General features: G+C 39.2%; 2 protein-coding genes across 14 annotated transcripts in view; one reads left to right on the top strand and one right to left on the bottom strand.

Moving 5' to 3' along the window:
- LOC113932603 (basic proline-rich protein-like) overlaps window positions 1–12722 on the bottom strand; it is a 31008-nt gene extending 18286 nt beyond the window's left edge. The window contains exons 1-2 of the mRNA XM_027611912.1: window positions 12715–12722; window positions 9449–10398 (exon numbers count right to left, since the gene is read on the bottom strand). Coding sequence (XP_027467713.1) covers window positions 9449–10398; window positions 12715–12722 — 958 coding nt within the window. The remainder of the gene's footprint in view (window positions 1–9448; window positions 10399–12714) is intronic.
- RNF2 (ring finger protein 2) overlaps window positions 7932–18840 on the top strand; it is a 56175-nt gene continuing 45266 nt past the window's right edge. For 3 of the 13 annotated variants that reach the window (XM_027611496.2, XM_027611494.2, XM_027611498.2), the window contains exons 1-2: window positions 9977–10154; window positions 16851–16944. The gene's annotated coding sequence lies outside the window, so the exon portion shown is untranslated. Of the gene's footprint in view, window positions 8036–9492; window positions 10155–10391; window positions 10424–11075; window positions 11093–16850; window positions 16945–17042; window positions 17095–18535; window positions 18716–18840 lie in introns of those variants that run through there. The other 10 variants (XM_027611487.2, XM_027611495.2, XM_027611488.2 and 7 more) reach the window with 9 other exon arrangements.

An 18840-nucleotide genomic window follows, 5' to 3' on the forward strand; every position in this document is an offset into this window, starting at 1 on the left:
TCACTCTCTCGCCCACGCTCTCTCTCTCTAACAAATAAATAAAAAATCTTTAAAAAAAAAATTAAAAAATAATTTAGAAACTGAAAGTCCTCAAAAGTTCTCCTTTCCTTAAATATAATTTCTCTTAATAGTTTGGTGTATATTCTTTTGAATGTTTGTATTATGAAAATAGAATATATGGTACATATTACATATATTGCTGAGAAACTTGACTGTTCACTTGATAACATATTTTTTCTATGTCAGTACTTGTAGCTTTTTTCTCCAAGTTTTTATTTAAATTCTAGTTATTTGTCATGTATGGTAAAATTGGTTTCAGGTGTAGAATTTAGTGATTCATCACTTACATATAACACCCAGTGCTCATCACAAGTGCCCTCCTTAATACCCATCACTCATTTAGCTCATCCCCCGCCCACCTCCCTCCATCAACCCTCAGTTTGTTCTCTGTCTTTAAGAGTCACTTATGGTTTGCTTCCCCCCCCCTTTATTTTCCCTTCCCCTATGTTCATCTGTTTTATTTCTTAAATTCCACGTGAGTGAAATCATATGGTATTTGTCCTTCTCTGACTTATTTCACTTAGCATAATACACTCTAGCTCCATTCATGTCATTGCAAATGGCAAGTTTTTAAAAAAAATTATTTATTTATTTATTTATTTGACAGAGAGAGAGAGAGAGAGAGAGAGAGAGAGAGGGAACACAAGCAGGGGGAGAGGCAGAGGGAGAGGGAGAAGCAGGCTACTCGCCGAGAAGGGAGCTCGACGTGGGGCTTGATCCCAGGACCCTGGGAACACGACCCGAGCCGAAGGCAGATGCCCAATTGACTGAGCCACCCAGGCGCCCTGCAAATGGCAAAATTTCATTCTTTTTGATGGCTGAGTAATATTCCATCGTGGTGTGTGTGTATGTGTATGTGTATGTATGTGTGTGTGTGTGTGTGTGTGTGTGTGTGTACCACATCTTTTTTTAAATTAACATAAAATGTATTATTTGTTTCAGGGGTACAGATCTGTGATTCATCAGTCTTACACAATTCACAGCACTCACCATAGCACATACCCTCCCCAGTGTCCATCACCCAGCCACCCCATCTCTCTCACCGCCCCCCACTCCAGTAACCCTGTTTGTTTCCTGAAACTGAGTCTCATAGTTTCTCTCCCTCTCTGGTTTCATCTTGTTTCATTCTTCCTTCCCTTCCCCTATGATCCTCTGCCTTGTTTCTCAAATTCCACATATCAGCGAGATCATATGATAATTGTTTTTCTCTGATTGACTTATTTTGCTTAGCATAATACCCTCTAGTTCTATCCACATTGTTGCAAATGGCAAGATTTCATTTTTTGATGGCTGCATACTATTCCATTGTGTGTGTGTGTGTGTGTGTGTGTGTGTGTGTGTGTACACACACACACACACACATATCTTCTTTATCCATTCATCAGTCGATGGACATTTGGGATCTTTCCATAGTTTGGCTATTGTTGATCATGCTGCTATAAACATGAGGGTGCATGTGTCCCTTTGAATCTGTATTTTTGTATCTTTTGGGTAAATAGGTAGTAGTGCAAATGTTGACTCATAGGGTAGTTCTATTTTTAACTTTTTGAGGACTCTCCATACTGTTTTCCAGAATGCCTGCACCAGCTTACATTCCCACCAACAGTGTAAGAGGGTTCGCCTCCCTCTGCAATCTTGTCAACATCTATTGTTTCCTGTGTAGTAATTTTAGCCATTCTGACAGGTGTAAGGTGGTATCTCATCGTGATTTTGATTTTTATTTCCCTGATGATGAGTGATGTTGAGCAGTAGCTTTATCTTATCCTTTTTTAACAGTTATATGGTATACAGTACTGTACAGAATACTAAAATTTACTTAACCAAAAATAAAATTATATTCAGGTTTTTACAAACACAAGCAATGTAAAAATTAACATCCATGTATATATTTCTTTGCACACTTGTGCAAGTACTTTTGTAAGATACATTCCTAAAACTGGATTTCTTAGGCTGAAGGACATACACATTCAAAATTTTGAGAACTACCAAATTGCCCTCTTAGGAGGTTGTGTCATTTTCATGCACATCATTAATGTATGCAATATCTGTGTTCATAAACATAGACCAACAGTTAGTATTATAATTGTGTGAACATGATAGGTAGAAAATTATGCCTATTCAAATTTTCATTTTCTAAGTATTGTGGTAATGATTAAACTAAACATTCTTTGTAAAATATACAAAGCAGGTATTTTTAGTGACTGCTTTTTAAAAACTAGTTATTTTCATTACCTAAAGGCATACTAGATGTATCTTAGGAGCAAAGCATAGGTATGCCTATATATTACAATGTGTCAAGTATTGGGGCCATTTTTTGGGGGGGCCCATTTAAAGATGAATAATGACTGGCACTGAAAGATGAATAATGACATTGTGCCCTCATGCTACTTTCACTCTCGTAGGTGGGTTAGGGGGACATATTTGCATACAGATAATCTAGGCAAGTGAGTGGGGGAGAAAGATGCTAAATCTGGCTTGAGAACTAGTCAACTTTCTTTTTTTTTTTAAAGATATATGTACCTCCATGTTCACTGCAGCATTTATTTTTTTTTTTTTATTTTTTAAGATTTTATTTATTTGACAGAGAGAGAGACACAGCGAGAGAGGGAACACAAGCAGGGGGAGTGCGAGAGGGAGAAGCAGGCTTCCTGCCGAGCAGGGAGCCCGATGCGGGGCTTGATCCCAGGACCCTGAGATCATGACCTGAGCCGAAGGCAGACGCTTAACGACTGAGCCACCCAGGCGCCCCGAGAACTAGTCAACTTTCAAGTTCCACTTGGAATATTAGGATTAAACTTATACTCTTGGTATGAAAGTTAGTATGTTTTGACAGGACTCTTCAAAATCAACATCCAAATTGAAAGTCCACCAATAACAAACTTTCCTGTTGGTCATTATTCTTTTGGTGGGGGTCGGGGGGTGGCTGCAACAATGTCACATGATGTTCCTAACATGGGTTCTCCTGATCGAAGATTGTTCCTGGAGTATTCTATACTACAGATAGCAACCTCCTTTCTTTGTTCTTTTCCACTAAAGGGCTCTGTATTTTCTGCATTTGTTGATAAAGATGGCTCTTTTCCTGTACCATGAATGGCATGGTATCTCCAGGTTATGTTTGACATCTTCTTGTAATGCAGTTCACTAATGTGTCAAGCCTTAAGCTAAAGGCTGGGATAAGAATATGGACAAGCCTAATTAAAGAGCAAGTCAGGAAATGAATAGGTTGGCAGATAGCTAAGAACTGGATCATGTGGAAGAAGGCACAGCTGTGCTGAGGTCAGGCCCACAGTCGTCTTTTTAAATTTTAGGGAAGGGTCAAACCAGGACAGCTAATGTAATAAAGTCCAAGAGTGAAGACGGAGGCTAAGGATGTGTAAATGTCAAGTCAAGGAATTGAAAATACACTAAGAGAATCCGTACTGCCTTAGAACAAGAACTAATTAGATCAGAGGAGTGAGTGTTGGAGAGGGACACAACAGGGTGAGATAGGTCGCCCATATATTCTTAACAGGCTACTATGACAAGAAGGTTCTTTTGCAGCCACCTTTATCCCATACTTCATTTGTGACAGACTTCATAATCCTTAAGGGGATTCTGATCTTATAAGCATGGTCTGTGAAATTTGTTTATTTAAAAAATGATGAAACTTTTGTACTTACTAAAATCCTTAGAAACTATCTCTTCCTGGATGTAACACATAAAACCTCATTATTCTAGGTTGACCAGAATGGTTTTTGGATTTACCTGAATTATAACCTACTTTAGTGTCTTATTCGATGTATATATTTTAATGGCTTACTTCTGTAGAGTATAAAATGCAAATAACTCAGCAGATGGATGGCTACTGCAGGGGTTTCCAGATCTTGATGTAGTCTAAAATAAAACAAAACTTTCTCTGTATGGGTGGGAGTTGACAGTTCTTTTAAATTCTTTACTAAAAACATTTCCAAGAAATGTGTTAGATAAGAGATGTCTTTACCCTCCACTCACCCCACAAAAACCATTCTAGCACCACGCTTGTTTTAAGTGAGAAAAATTAAAATGTCCACAAAGGCAGTTTGAGTAAGCTGTCATTTGATTTAAGTATTTTGCACTCTTCAACAGTACTTCCCTACAAGGATCTTCTTGCCTTCTTTTCCAGAGAAATTTCCATTTTAGTTCTGAGTTTTGATCTTAATTATCTATTCCTTGTTAGCTTCCAAGATGATTCTTGGTGTTCCTATATCAATGCCAAGGCACAAAACTCTTCCCTTGCAATAAACATTTTGAAAGGAAAAAAACTTCCAAAGTTTATTTGAATGGAATAAACATTTTTCATATTAGAAAGCTTAAGCCAGGGACGCCTGGGTGGCTCAGTTGGTTAAGCGACTGCCTTCGGCTCAGGTCATGATCCCAGGGTCCTGGGATGGAGCCCTGCATCGGGCTCCTTGCTCAGTGGGGAGCCTACTTCTCCCTCTCCCTCTGCCTCTCCCCCGGCTTGTGCTCTCTCTCTCTGACAAATAAATAAAATCTTTAAAAAAAAAAAGAAAGCTTAAGCCAATAATTATTAAATCATACTTTAACTTATATTTGAAGTGGATATCACAATAGTATTTCCCATTTATATGCTCCATTATTAACTACAAAGAAACAGTTGGCTATTTGTGTTGCATCAGAATGAAAACTTTTATTCATTCTTTTGACTTTTCAAACATATGCTAGTTCATTATTTTAATAAAATGCACTAACAGATGTTAGGCAGAATGTGGCCACATCTGGGACACATAAAATACCATTCCAAGTCTCCATAGGAGGGAAGTAGCAATATTGTTTAGTTCTCCCCAAAAGTCTAACCAGCCCATCTCATTTAATCTGTTTAACTCCTTCGAGTTGAGTAGTGAAGAGTAGCACCAATTATTTTATTTGTCTTGGGAATATAAAAAGGAACGAACTAAAACACCAAGGGAAATGTCACAAAAAGAAATGCACTACACTGAAATACAAATAAAACTTCACTAAAGCCTGTGGCTAGAGCTATATTTTTTCAGCTGAAGAGGTTGTAAATCTTGAGTTGCTGGTTTCCTGAAGCCACCTTAAATTATAGGTCTCTTTAGGCCTTTCTATAACGTCCCTACTTAAGTTGACCCTTTCAAAGAAAGCACAACACATCTAAACAATGGCAAATAAAGATTTTGGTAGAAGATATATTTTGACAACAGTATATATATAGATGGTGATTAAATCCCAAGCTATTCCTGTCTTCTGATCTAACTTTTAATTTTGTTTTGTTTTCTTTTTTTTTTTTTTTTTTTTTTAGATTTTATTTATTTATTTGAGAGAGAGAGAATGAGAGATAGAGAGCACGAGAAGGAAGAGGGTCAGAGGGAGAAGCAGACTCCCTGCTGAGCAGGGAGCCCGATGCGGGACTCGATCCTCAGACTCCAGGATCATGACCTGAGCCGAAGGCAGTCGCTTAACCAACTGAGCCACCCAGGCGCCCTGTTTTGTTTTCTTAAAGCAAATTTTCTAAGGAAAAAAAACAAGACCTGCTGGTTTTCTGTCAATGGGTCAGGTTTATACAGTTACATTTAACATCATCTCTAGCTTCTTAAAAATAGACAGCACTGAGGATTGGAATAATACTAGTGTTGAGAGGAAGCTCTGGAAATGTTTGTCTTTTACCGCTGCTTACCCATTAGAAAGAAGGAAAATGCTGGAGTTGTGTGTGCAGCATCGAGTGGGAAGGCACCTGCGGCATAAAGGGAAGTATCCCCGGGCTTGAATTCAGATGACCTAGGTTTGAGCCTCAGCTCTGCCACTTATGAGCTCAATGTTTGTAACCACAGAAGTTACATTTTTTCTTGTCTATAAAGTAGGAATAATACGTTGGAGGGCTGATCTGAAGATTCCCTGAAATAATTAACATAAATGTGCTATAGAAACTGTGACACGTACATAGTTTATTTTTAACAGGCTATTGGTGGCCTGCAATCTTCATTTTGGAAGAGCAGGTATCAGTTAGATATTTGGAACACAGCCAAATAGAAATCCATGTGGTATATATAGAACAGGCAGGTATAAATTCCCATTTCAAACACACTGCCTAGAGAAAGACTCTGCAAGGACTAACGGCAATCTCAATAGAAATTTCTGCTCATAAGTGATAAAAGTGAGGCAAACCAAGCTCATATGTATTGCTCTATTTCATATACACACTGGGATCAAAGAGTCTGTCTTTCATTCTCTTAACACCTATTTATTGAGCATCTAGTATATGTGCCAAGCATCACACTAATCTCTAGGTATACACTGGTGGACATGATTTCTGCTCTCAAGGAACTTATGTCCTACTCACATTAATAGCTTTATTCCAAGAACTTGGCAAAGTGTTGGCACATAGTGGATACTCAGTAAAACTTGGTTGAGCTGAACTAATCTAATTTTGCAGCATTACCATAGCAGAAAGCTAGTAAAGCCGTGAATTTTGTGATCAGAAATGATTTTTGTACTCAGTTCACCATGTGATTAATAGGGTACTACTTCTTAAGTTTTGAGGGAAAAATAATATATATTTTTTTCTTTTTAGGTAAACTCTACCCCCAACATGGGGCTCAAACTGACACCCCCAAGATTAAGAGTCACACAATCCTCCAACTGAGCCAGCCAGCTGCCCCAAAAAGAATCTTTTTAACCTAGAGTTCATGGAGTCATCTACCTATACTATGATACTTGTATTATGTAGTGTTAATTTAACATTTTCTTACTCAAAATATGATTATGACTTCCAATTAGTACATGTAACATGGGAGGAGAGTATTAGTAGAAATGTTTTTAAGGGTAATATCCCTTAGGTCAGGTCAAAAAATTAGCAAAAGGAATGTAGGTTGGCTATGTCAAATCACTAGACAGACTGACATTGATTTAATATACAACTAAAACAAAGGGGAAGAAAATGGAAGGTCCATTCTATTTACATGATAGTCAACTCTTAAGTACAGAGAATTTACTTTTGAAAGCATAACATCCAGTGTTATGGAATAAAACTTCTTGGGAGTTTTTTCATAATATATAGGAGCTCACTGGTGGGGTCAGGGTGGGTAACATTAGTATTGTTCATCAATATCCCTACTTCTCTTGACTTGGTACAAGGACTCAGTCTCCTTGCAGATGGGGGAGGCTAAGTAACTAGTTTTGGCCAATGAAATTCGATCAGTAATTGTTTTTTTTCCCAATCTAAGGCTATGAAAAGTTCATGGGGATTCTTTAGTCTCTTCCTCTGCCACAGAAACTCAGTAGCTGTGATCTAGGTGAGATAGCTACAAAATGGTGGACCCTCTATCAATCTGGTTCCTGGAGTGACCGGAACGGAGGGAGTCTGATCCATATGAAGCACAAAGCATGAATAAGCAATAAATTTCTGTTGTGTTAAGGCATGGAGATTTTGGAAATTTTATTACTATACCATAACAAAATCTTTCCTGATTAATATAGACAGGGGAGGCCCATAGCACCCTCAATGCCAAGTTTTTGAGTAAGAGATATAATAGATAATATGACTTCCATTAATTTGACAGTAGTGTCTTTCATATTAAGGATGCTAGCCTAAGGTCTAGCTTTTTAATCACATTTAATCCAGATAACCCATAAGTTTTCCATTTTCCCACTAATACTCCTGTGAATCTTTTTAAGTACTATATTTAACTTTTAACCATAAAGTTCCTGTGCTTTCTACAAATGATCACTTTTTGCAACATCAATTGAATTTCTTAATCTAACCACACATTATCTTCACAGGCATAACTGGAGCAAAAGGTTCTGAATTATCAACACCCTTAATTGAACTACACATGTAGTCGTCATGAATAAAGAAGGGATGGTTCTGCACCTGCACTATCTTTAGAAAGTGGACCTTTATAAGAAGCATGCCTTGATTATAGTTCTTCCTGGACACACGAAAAGGCTACGTCTTGATAAGCTGGTGGAGGCTGAAAATATTGTAAGTCAAAATCCATTTAATATACCTAACTTACTGAACACCATAGCCTATCTTAAATGTGCTCAGAACACTTAAATTAGCTACAGTTGGGCAAAACCATCTCACACAAAGCCTATTTTATAATAAAGTGTTGACTAGCTCAGATAATTGAATATTGTACTGAAAGTGAAAAATAGAATGGTTGTATATAGGTAGGTACAAAGTGTATGTAGGTTTCTTATCAGTTGTTTACCCTCCTGATCCAATGGCTGACTGGAAGTTGTGGCTCACTGCTGCTGCCCAGCATCACAAGAGTATCCTACCACATATAGCTAGCCCAGGAAAAGATCAAAATTCAAAATTTGAAGTACGGTTTCTACTGAATAGTATCACTTTCAACCACTGTTAAGATGAAAAGTCATACATGGAATTGTAAATTGGGGACCATCTGTATTTTGACTTTTTTTTTCATACTGGAGAAAGAGCTTAACCTTGAAGGGCTTGTGGAGTCTGAGAATTGTCATTTCTTTTCCTTCCTTCCTTCCTTCCTCTCTTTCTTTAAGTAGGAGGCGCCAAGCCCAACATGGGGCTGGAACTTACCACCCCCAGTTCAAGAGTTGCATGCTCTACCCACTGAGCCAGCCAGGCTCCCAAGAATTGTCATTTTTTTATTTAAAGCTATAGATAGTAGGTGAAAGTTTTCAAGTCACTGAAAAAGAATAATGCTTTGCTCGTTTACTTTAATGGATTGTTAGGTAGGATACATAATGTGTTGTCTTTAATATTTTAACACCTGTCCTCTTTCTACCCATCCAAAAACTATCTGCCACAGTACTACCCAAATCCTAGCTCCTTAGGAAATCTTCCTTCAACACACCAGCTGGAATCAATCCTTTTCTTTTCCAAAATGCTATGTAAATTCATACCATTTATTTGGCATTGCTTGGAGAGTTTTAGAAAGTTCAAAAGCTGGAAAAGACCAAGAATCATCCAACACAATCCTCTCATTTTGCAAATGAGGAAAAGTAAGTCCAGAGAGGTTATGCAATTTACTTAACTCAAATGGTTAGAGACAACCTGGAGGCTATAAACCTAGTTTTATAGGGCCGTCCATTTCTTTATGTCACAAATGCCTTCATATTTACTGTCTGATTTTGTTGGTTATCTTTTCAAGAGAAAAAGGACATCTCACCAATAGTATACCTTGAGGTCAGGGAACTCTTTCGCTTGTTACTTCTTCAGTTTATCGCTTAATTTATACGCATTTTACATATTTTTTTGGTAGACTAATTGGTTGTGTTTTAGGTAATAATGACATCTATTTAATCTATTCTTATATTCTCAAGTTCAGAAGATAATACTGGAAAGGGCCAAGAAAGTAGGAATAAAACGGCAAGGTATAAAAGAGCTGATGAAAACAATCGGAATACTTACCGACGTCCAACAATATACTTCTAGAATAGAAGGTCATTTTCCCTGGAATAATTAGATCTTGTAGGTTCACTCTGCCAGGATGGTAAGTGTTTGTTGAATGGGGAGGCAGAGGGCCGAAGTTCAGGTGAAGTTCTAGAGCTGAATGCCTAATGACGATGTCTACCAGGTGAGATGGGTGTAAGAACTGGAGGCAGTCACAGAGAGCAGAACTCTTGAGGCCAAACCCCAACCAAGGAGGCGTAATGGGTGGGCCGAGGCAGGGGCAGAAGAGCACAAGCAGCCTGAACGACGAGAACGAGGCGGCGCCGTCGACATCCGGGCGTTGCCCGGGGGCTGCGTCGACCCCGCGGAGGGCGCCGGGGGGCGGGGCCGGCCGGCCCGGGGAGGGGCAGCTCGCGCCCTCCAGGCCAGCACGCGGCGGCGCCCCCTCCCCTCGCGCCGCGGGCCTCCCCGCGCCGTGCACGTCCCCGTCCTGCGCCTCCGCCCCCTCGCTCGCTCGCTCCTTCCCGCCCTCCCCGGAGCGCCGGCCGAGCCGGCTTCCCTTCAGTCTCTCATGAATATTGAGCGGCCCCTGTTGTATTTCCCGAGCTCCATTGCGGAAGCCGAGACTCGCCATATTGTGCGGCGGCGCCGGCGGCCGCGGCGGCTTGTACCTGAGTCTCGGTCTGGCCGCGGCCAGTGGAATCCCGGGCTGGGGCAGGAGCTGGTGAGTGGGGCGGGCGGGGAGGCGAAGGGCGCGGGAACTGCGGGCCGGGACGTGCGTCGGCTCGGCGGGGCTGCGGGCGGCTGACGGCGGCCTGGGGGCTGGGGGGGGGGGTGTGTTGCCCGCGGGGGGTGTGAGGGGAGATGGCGCCGCCGCCCCCGGCCGCTCTCGGGGCGGGGATGGCGGGGGAGGCAGCTTCTCATTGTTCCCATTTCTTCGAGGGTCTCGGCGGAGGTGGTGGGTCCGGCTTGCGGAGGACCCAGTAGGAGAAGGTCAGGGTTTGAATTCCATCCTTCGTTGGGAACCCCTCGCTGTCCACTCCTCAGCGCGGAGGCCGGGGCCGCCGTGCGGCCCCCTCGCCTCCCGGGGCGGGGGCTCCAGCCTCTCGGCGGCCCCTCTCCGAGGCCAGCGGCGTGGAGTGTGGGGTTTTTCCTCCGGGCTTCCCCCTCGCTGCCCAGGGGTATGTGTCTGCACCGTGGGGGTGGGGTAGGGGCGCTTTGTGCAGAATGCCCCTTTTCCCCCCCGCGGTGCTGGAGTCTGGGTTCGCAAGGCGCTGCTCGGCGTCGGGGTTCCAGGTGGGCTGCGGGGAGACCACTGCTGGTTAAAACATTCCTGGAGTGCCGCCTGCCTGCCGGCGAGTATCTGTTGCTTTCTAAAACCGCGAGGTTGCCCCGAAGGAGTCGTGGGGGGAGGGGTTGTCTTGGTTTGTTTCTGATGGAAGCTTCGCGTTTTGAACCCAGTCGTTGACGCTGAGATCTTTGGTACTGGGTGTCGCCAGGGAGCCCTAGCCCAGGCTGTCAAGATACTTTCCCTCCTGTAAAAGTAGTCTCCTTGCTCCCAGAGATACTGTTAGTAAAAATTGGTCTTTGAAACTTCGAGGTTCGTTCCGATCATCTGCCCGCTAAGACCGTTATGGTCTTACCGTCTTCAAGCCTTTTTGGGTATATACTGCATGGCTGTCAGAAAGTTTGAGAGATTGTGTGCCTTTAAGGGGTAAAGTGGTTTGGAAATGTTAGGTTTCCTTGAGGTGTGTGAAGAAATTTGTTTGCTGTGAAAAGAATAGGCTTGCATTCAGTGTTTTGGTAATACGCTTTACTTTTAAAAATTAAAAAAAATTGAGACGTGGCTTTGATGAGAATTATGTTTAAAACTCATGTCTGAGTGATTTGGGTTACATAATCTACTTTTGGTGAGTTCCAAGACGATAAGCTGGAATACTTAGTGTAATTGGTAGATAATCTACTTTTTCCTACTTGCATTGGGGTATAGTTGTTGAATTTTTAATAACTTAGATTGGTGTCAGATCAGGCTTCTATAATGAACATTTGACCCTTTGATTTACAAAGAATTTAAATGGCAATAATAAGACTTTTGGTGATTCCTTTTTTCCACTGAAATTTCTACTTGTCACAATCAACAGGTATCTTTTAAAATCTTGATTGTACGTTTAACGTGTTTAAAGTAAAATAATGGGTAGTTATATAAGACTCCATTTTCCAGAGATAGCACAGCAAATATGGCCCCTTACTTTTTCGGAGGATTTGAGTTATTTCCTTCAGGTACCCTTGTGGAATCCACCTTTGAGGTTAATTATAGTAGGTGTGAGTGAAATGGAGAATTTATGAAGGAAACTGCCTGAGTAGGCTAGTCTGAGTATTTTAAAAATACGCTGGTGGTCCTCAAATGTGCTACACAGAAAAATTTCAAATTAGAGCCACTAATATGTAGACAATGCAGACATTCAAAGTACTGAGACGTTCTGAGAATTTTGAGTTTTTCTCTGCCTATATTGAGCACTGAGACAGCTAGTTCCTAGGTTTATGTGGATAGAAATACTGTATAGAGCAGGTCAGCAAATATCTTAGGAATTTCATTTTTGTATTATTGACCTTAAGTGTGTAGTGTCAGGTCTTTCTCTGATTTATTCATGATTTGTGTTTTTATTATGTGGTCTTTGGAGTAAAGGTGATTTATGTCTAATGAATAATATATAACCAGATGTTTTAGTGACAGTTTCATTTCTGTACATTAGCAAAGAAGTATAATTCCTTCCAGCAAGAGAAGTGAATTAACATTAAAATGTACTTCTATTAAAGTTATGGACACATTTTTAGTATGACTTAAAGCACCTCATAATTTTGTAGCAACTCATTTATTAAATCTGGAGAAACTAACAATACATCACAGTTTGCCATTTTTTAAAAAGAAAAATACTGTGGGATTATGCACATTCTGCCCACATACAGATCTACACTTGATTAATTAGTGTTTATTACACATGGTGTGAAGACCTTGTCATTAGACACCAGTTAATTTCCTCATTTTTTTCCATTTCTCTGAAATCTTCGTTATTACAGTAACTTATTGAATGTTTATTTGCATTTAACTGAGTAGATCCCCATATAATTTGGGGGTGCGAAGGTACAATAACATTTGCCCTGTCCATTCCCTCTCTGTAGGTCAAGATACCCTGTTTATCCCCCCTCATTCCTAGGTTTCCACCTAATGTGTCAGATGGGACCTTGGGTGTTTCCTGTAAGGAATACAGTTTGGTTGATTTTACCTGGACATACTGACTGGTAATAGGACTCTTGGTACTAAGTAGAAGGTGGTGTTAGTATGTCTACAACTAGAGCAGGAGCTGGGTAATGAGTCCCTGACTTTATAGATGTAGATGGTAAGGGGAGTAGGTGGCCCACTATCCAGTTTTATGCTTCTAGGAGGAACTCCAGTGGAACTGGCCGTGGATTTTCAAGTTTAAAATTCTTTTCACTTTTGCCTTATAGATGTTATAGGCAGTTGAAGTGGATGGTATGTCTGGGCCTAGTGATACTTATGTTGGAAGCTCAGCTATGTACACTACTAAAAATTCCAAGAAAGATTCCTATTGCTTCAATTTGCTTTCTCCCATTTCATTTAGAAATGGATTAACAATATGTTTGCTGCCTCTCCCTATCTTCCATTTTGTCATAAAAAATAAGTTTGCTAAGTACAGTAATGAAAAATTATTTTTGTAGCTAACCTCAGATTAAATTGTCTAATGAGGATATTTTATTAAGTAACAGACCATGTGAAAACTATCAAAGCATTTTGGACATTTATTTTCAACAGATGTGTTGATTATAGACTCTCCTGCCAGGGGGATTTCTTTTTGTTTCTATGCTATATGGAGTGGAGTTGTATTTTCTGAAGAGGTTAGGTTCTAAAGATGATGCATAAAATGAAAGTCACACGTGGTAGAAAAAAAATGATGCTTGAAAATCCTGTAGGAAGGGAGAACAATATGCCAGTAAATTCATTTTAGCTTTAGCGTTGGAACAGATTAGTGTTCAACAAAAGAAACAGCTTTCTGTTGCATTTAGGGGCCATGTTGAACAACGGCAAAAAAAAAAAAAGTATTTTTTAATTTTAAAAAATAATTACTTTTTAAAGTAAACTCTGGGGGCTCGAACTCATGTCCCCAAGAGCAAGAGTTGCATGCTCCACCGACTGAGTCAGCCAGGTGCCCTGCCAAAAATGTATTTAAATATAAACATCACATTCAGCTGGTCATGCTTACATGAGGAGAGGCTTGTGGGGAGCTGAGACCTTTGAAGAGCAGCAGATCAGCTTTACCATCTCACATTTTCTCTAGGATACATGCTCTAGTAAAAGGAGGTGGTTGTGTGTACTTGGAATACCTTGTGCTATTTAAATATTTCTCATTTCCTTTCTTTTTTTCTAAGTTGGATAGTTTAAAACACAAAAGTTAAATTATTTTTATGGTACAACTCAGCAAATTTTTTTAAGATTTTATTTTTAAGTAATCTCTATACCCATCATTGGGCTTGAACTCATAATCCCGAGATCAAGAGTTGCATGCTTCACCAACTGAGCCAGCCAGGCACCCCTCAGCAGACAAATTTAAAGGGTTTTGAGTTATCCTTTATAAAATAGACTTTATCTTTAGGAATAGTTCCAAATTTACTTTCCTCTTCAGTGAAGCAGCATGATCTCTCAAAGGAGAGTTGTTTGACAGTGTATTAGTTCTAGTAGAGAAAACAGTAACTTGAATAAGAATTTCAGAGGAGATTTAATATAGGGAGTTGGTTAAATGGTTGTAAGAGCAAAAAGACAGCATTACAGTGTAATCGACCTAAGAGTCAGAAAAGAGATTCCTTTGGCCTGGTTCTGAACCTTTGAGGAGGTCATCGTTCAGCTGCTGATCAGGTTCTGGAAGTACTCAAAAGTACCCAGAGATGCTAGAGGCTGAAACCTGTTGTTGCTGCCGGGGTGAGGGGCTGCAGTTGCTGCTGCCAGGAACTGGAAGGAAGTCCTTTCACCCCTCTTTCTGCTTTCCAGTTTTCCTTTTACTACCTCTACAGTCAAAGTCTAACAGGGAGGGTGGCAGAAGAGTCAGTGAAAAACAGTTGTGCAGTCTGAGCCCCAGCACCAAAGAGCAGAATCTAGAATGGTGGTTTTGGAGTTGAGAGACAATGAGTCAGTGATGTACGCAAAATGGTGTAGGTTAAAGTACAATAATTTAAATAGGGAATCTTGTCCTTACCTTGCCTGGTCAAAAAACAAGTGTTGATTATCTTCTGTGTGCCAGACCCAGTGCGAGGGATTAGGGATAGAAAATGAATTGAACAAGGTCTCTGTCCTTGAGGAATTTACAGTCTTAAGTGGGGATGACAAACCATCTTACAGTGTGTTAAATGCAATAACAGATGAGTGATGTGCTTTGAGAACCCAAAGGACATTGCAACCTACTTGCCTCTTCTCTGCCTTGCTAAACTTAATGACTACTATTTTTATTTTCTATCTTGATCAAATCCAACTTCATTCTCTGCTGTGTTCAGCTCAACTCCTGTGAAAGCTCTTTATGAGATGCCTCAATTGTGTTATGTAATCATAATCATTATTAAGCATTTCTGCGTGCCTTACTGATTTAGATTGTAAAGGCCATCACTTTCTTTGCACTTTTAGCCTAGCCTAGTACTGTGAACATAAAAGATGTTCGAGAAATATTTATTTTTGCAGTAGTTGATGGGAATTAAAATGTTCATCATTACTTTTGCAGACATTGTTTCTTCCTTCCAAGGTCATTAGAAAATAGTTTGAGTGTTGTTTGATTTTACAGATGTCATAATTGAAGGATTAAAATAATTGGTTAACTTAAACTGTATAGTACCAGCAGCTGATCTAGAAATGCGACTTCGGATTTTTTATTCCAGAGCCAGCAATTTTGGCAGGGATTCATTTAATGGCTAGATAAAATCCTGTTCTACACCTCTCATTATTTTATAGCCTAATGTTCTAAAGTCTCAGTTACTTCTGGCAGAAAGAAAAGACAGAAGCTCCTCATTTTATTTCCTAAAAATAAAAAATATCATGCAGTTTCTTTTTACATTGTTCTTTTTAATTATCCATATTTTGTCTCCTTTTTTTCCTATTCCATGTGTTATTTACCACTACCTCTATTAGCTATTGTAAAATGTGCAAATCTGTAATATTTCATTTTGACTTTTTAGAATAGTGTTTGTTTCCACTACTATGCACACACCATTAAACCAACTGATTCTTCACTTTTTAAAAGATGTATGCCTCCATGCCAGTAATTGCATTAAACCCTCACTATTTACACTATTTGCTATATAGAGTCCAATTCAGTCTGGGACTGCTGTCTTGGAATCCAGCCAGATGTTTTATAGAAGGCTTTACTATATTACAGAAAGGGTTGTGTTGTGTATAGTGGAAAGAGCTTCAGAATTGAAGTCAGGAGTCTTCGTTTCTAGGTCTGGTTTCACTACAAGCAAGATTACTGGCCTTTCTGTTTTCTGTTAAAAAAAAAAAATAGTACCGTCGCTGATCTCACAGGTTATTTGTAAAGACATAAGTGGTAGTGTAGGTAAGAGGTTTTGTAAACAGCAAAGCACATTGTGAATATATGGGGTGTAGGTGAAGAAAGAGACAGAGATGAATTAATCTCTGGCATGGATCCTGGTTATAGTTCTGTGCCTACTTTCAAGGGAGTTTTCATATTTCAAAGTTGTTAGGGTGGAATGGAGTGTGGGAGGAGTTGTAGATGTCCTATAACCCTTTTCCCAAGTCTGGTTTATAGTATACTCTCCCCCTTAAATAATGTATTTTAAGGTTGACATGTCTCATTAATTTCTTTACACCAGGGTCAAATATCTTGCTTATATCATTAGACAATAATATTGCAAACTTAAACATTAGGAGCAAAACTACCACTTTGTAGATTGTTTAAATGACAAGGGCCTGGGGGAGTAGGGGAAACAGATGGTATTACTCTTTTGACTGGAAACTACCTATTGTGGTTTTGTTTTACTTATTTGTTGTTTTATGATATCAATTACAGAAATTATCTGCTTTTCACAATACACTTAGCAAAATTAAAAATTATATCTGTTGTTTACTTTTCATGAACTTACCCTCTTATCCTTGATCTTAAAAAATTTAATTGGCCTATTTGTGAAGAAAACCTGCCTTGTTGAATTAATAGAAAGATGCTTTTTTTCCTAGCTTTTTAATTTTTTGAGGTACTGTCCTCCAGGAATGTTTTCTCATGTGGTTATAAAGCAATGAAATATGTTAAAGACTCTTGAATATTGATAGTTGAGTATTGTTTAAAGTATTAAGACTCAATTTCTCTGTCCTTAATGTTGTTATAATTATGTTTGTATTTAAATGTAGGTCTCGTTTCCAGTTTGGGTTAACCAGTGATAACTTACCAGTGTAGCCTCCTGAAATACTTTTTTTCTCAGAAGTCTCCATAACTTTTGAACAGGTAAAATAACAAATGTATAATACAGATAACATGATTATCAAAGCCAATTTAATTTATCCTGAAACCTTTTGGATAATCTGTTGCAATAATTGATTTAGGAAGATTAAGAAGACAATATTGGTGTGCCAGTGAGGAAAAAAGTGTGACACAGTAAGCTGTTTTTCATTTCTTTTTTTTAAGATTTTATTTATTTACTTATTTGAATGAGAGAGTGCACGTGCATGTGAGCCTGCAGGGAGGGGCAGAGGGTGAGAGAATCTCAAGCAGACTGGGCTAAGCACCGAGCTAATGTGCTGCTCAGTCTCACGAATCTGAGATCTTGACCTGAGCCAAAATCTAGTCAGACTGACTAAGGCCCCCAGGTGCTTCATGTTATTCATTTCTTAAATGGGTTGTTTTTAGTTTTAACCCACATGTTCAATATATTGCTTGGTCCTTTCAAAAATAGCTTAGGAGCTGATGGGAAAATTGATAACTTATTAAACTGTCTTTTTATTAAATATAATTTCAGTGGTCACTTTAATTTTTTAAATGTATTTTTGGGGAAATTTTAAGTAGAAAAAAATGTTTTCAGTACTCAGTTTTAATTCCTCTTAAATTTTGATGTATTTCCTTTTGGAAATAAATTTTCGGTTTTTTTTTGTTTAAAACATAGTTTTAACTTTTATAGATCTGAATTTATGTGTGTATTTTAATTCTTTTGATATCACAAACACTTTCTTTTTTTTTTTAAAGATTTTATTTATTTATTCATGAGAGACAGAGGGAGAGAGAGAGAGAGAAGCAGAGGGAGAAGCAGGCTCCCAAGGAGCAGGGAGCCCGATGCGGGACTCGATCCCAGGATCCCGTGATCATGACCTGAGCCGAAGGCAGATGCTTAACCATCTGAGCCACCCAGGCGCCCCTCACAAACACTTTCTATGCCATAACCAGTCTGGTAACATTTTTGACAATGGCAAAATACTTCAAATGGTTGGATCCTGGGGTTCCTTTTAGCTTGGTGGTAGGGAGGTCCAAAATTCATTGTGACAGCTAGATGGAAGTAATTAACAGGCAATACCTTTTGTCTCCATAAATTTGCAAGAATCAATCTGTAATCCATGGCAGTAGCTTGTTGAAGTATAGCTGATGAAAACTGAGAAGGATTTAGAGAAGATAGTCTCTGGTTTTTCTGCTTATTAGTTGGAATTCTTTTTTAGAGCAAGCGTTCTTGGCCTTCAGTTCTGGGCTCCCTTAAGGCACCATTATTCTGAGATTTAGGGCATGTGTTCTTTTGTATGGTATTCCCCCTGCACCCCCCCCGCCCCGTGAGAGTTCCTAACTTTTTTCAGATTCTTGGTGGGGTTGTGGATTCAAAAGTTAAGAACCATGGACTTACAGGATTTCGTTAAAAAGTAGAGGTAGAGGGAAAGCTGTACAAAAAGTGCCTGCAAACAGTATCTTGCAGTATCTTGTATTGAATTAATGTCAGTTTTCTTTTTTGTTCATTGTTTAATAATATAGAATCAGTTTTGCTTAGGAGAGAATGATTTCACTACTTTAGCTACTTAAAGTCTTTCTTTCTTTCTTTCTTTCTTTTTTTTTTTTAAAGATTTTATTTTTAAGTAATCTCCCCACGCAGTGTGGGCTTGAACTCACAACCCTGAAACCAGTAACTTGCATGCTCCACTGACTGAACCAGCCAAGTACCCCAAGTGTTTATTAGAGTATTATATGATTTTCTCTTTTTAACATCTGAACTCACATGAAGATTACCAAAGTCTAATTGCTAGTAAGTAGCTTTTAAAAAATATTTCGAGATATATACACTTTAAATATTTATATTTTCATTGCTAATAAGGAACTCTGCCGTAATGGACATAAAATATATACATTTATACATCACCCAAAACATGT

Source organism: Zalophus californianus, chromosome 10 (assembly GCF_009762305.2).
Source record: "Zalophus californianus isolate mZalCal1 chromosome 10, mZalCal1.pri.v2, whole genome shotgun sequence".
Lineage (NCBI taxonomy): Eukaryota > Metazoa > Chordata > Mammalia > Carnivora > Otariidae > Zalophus > Zalophus californianus.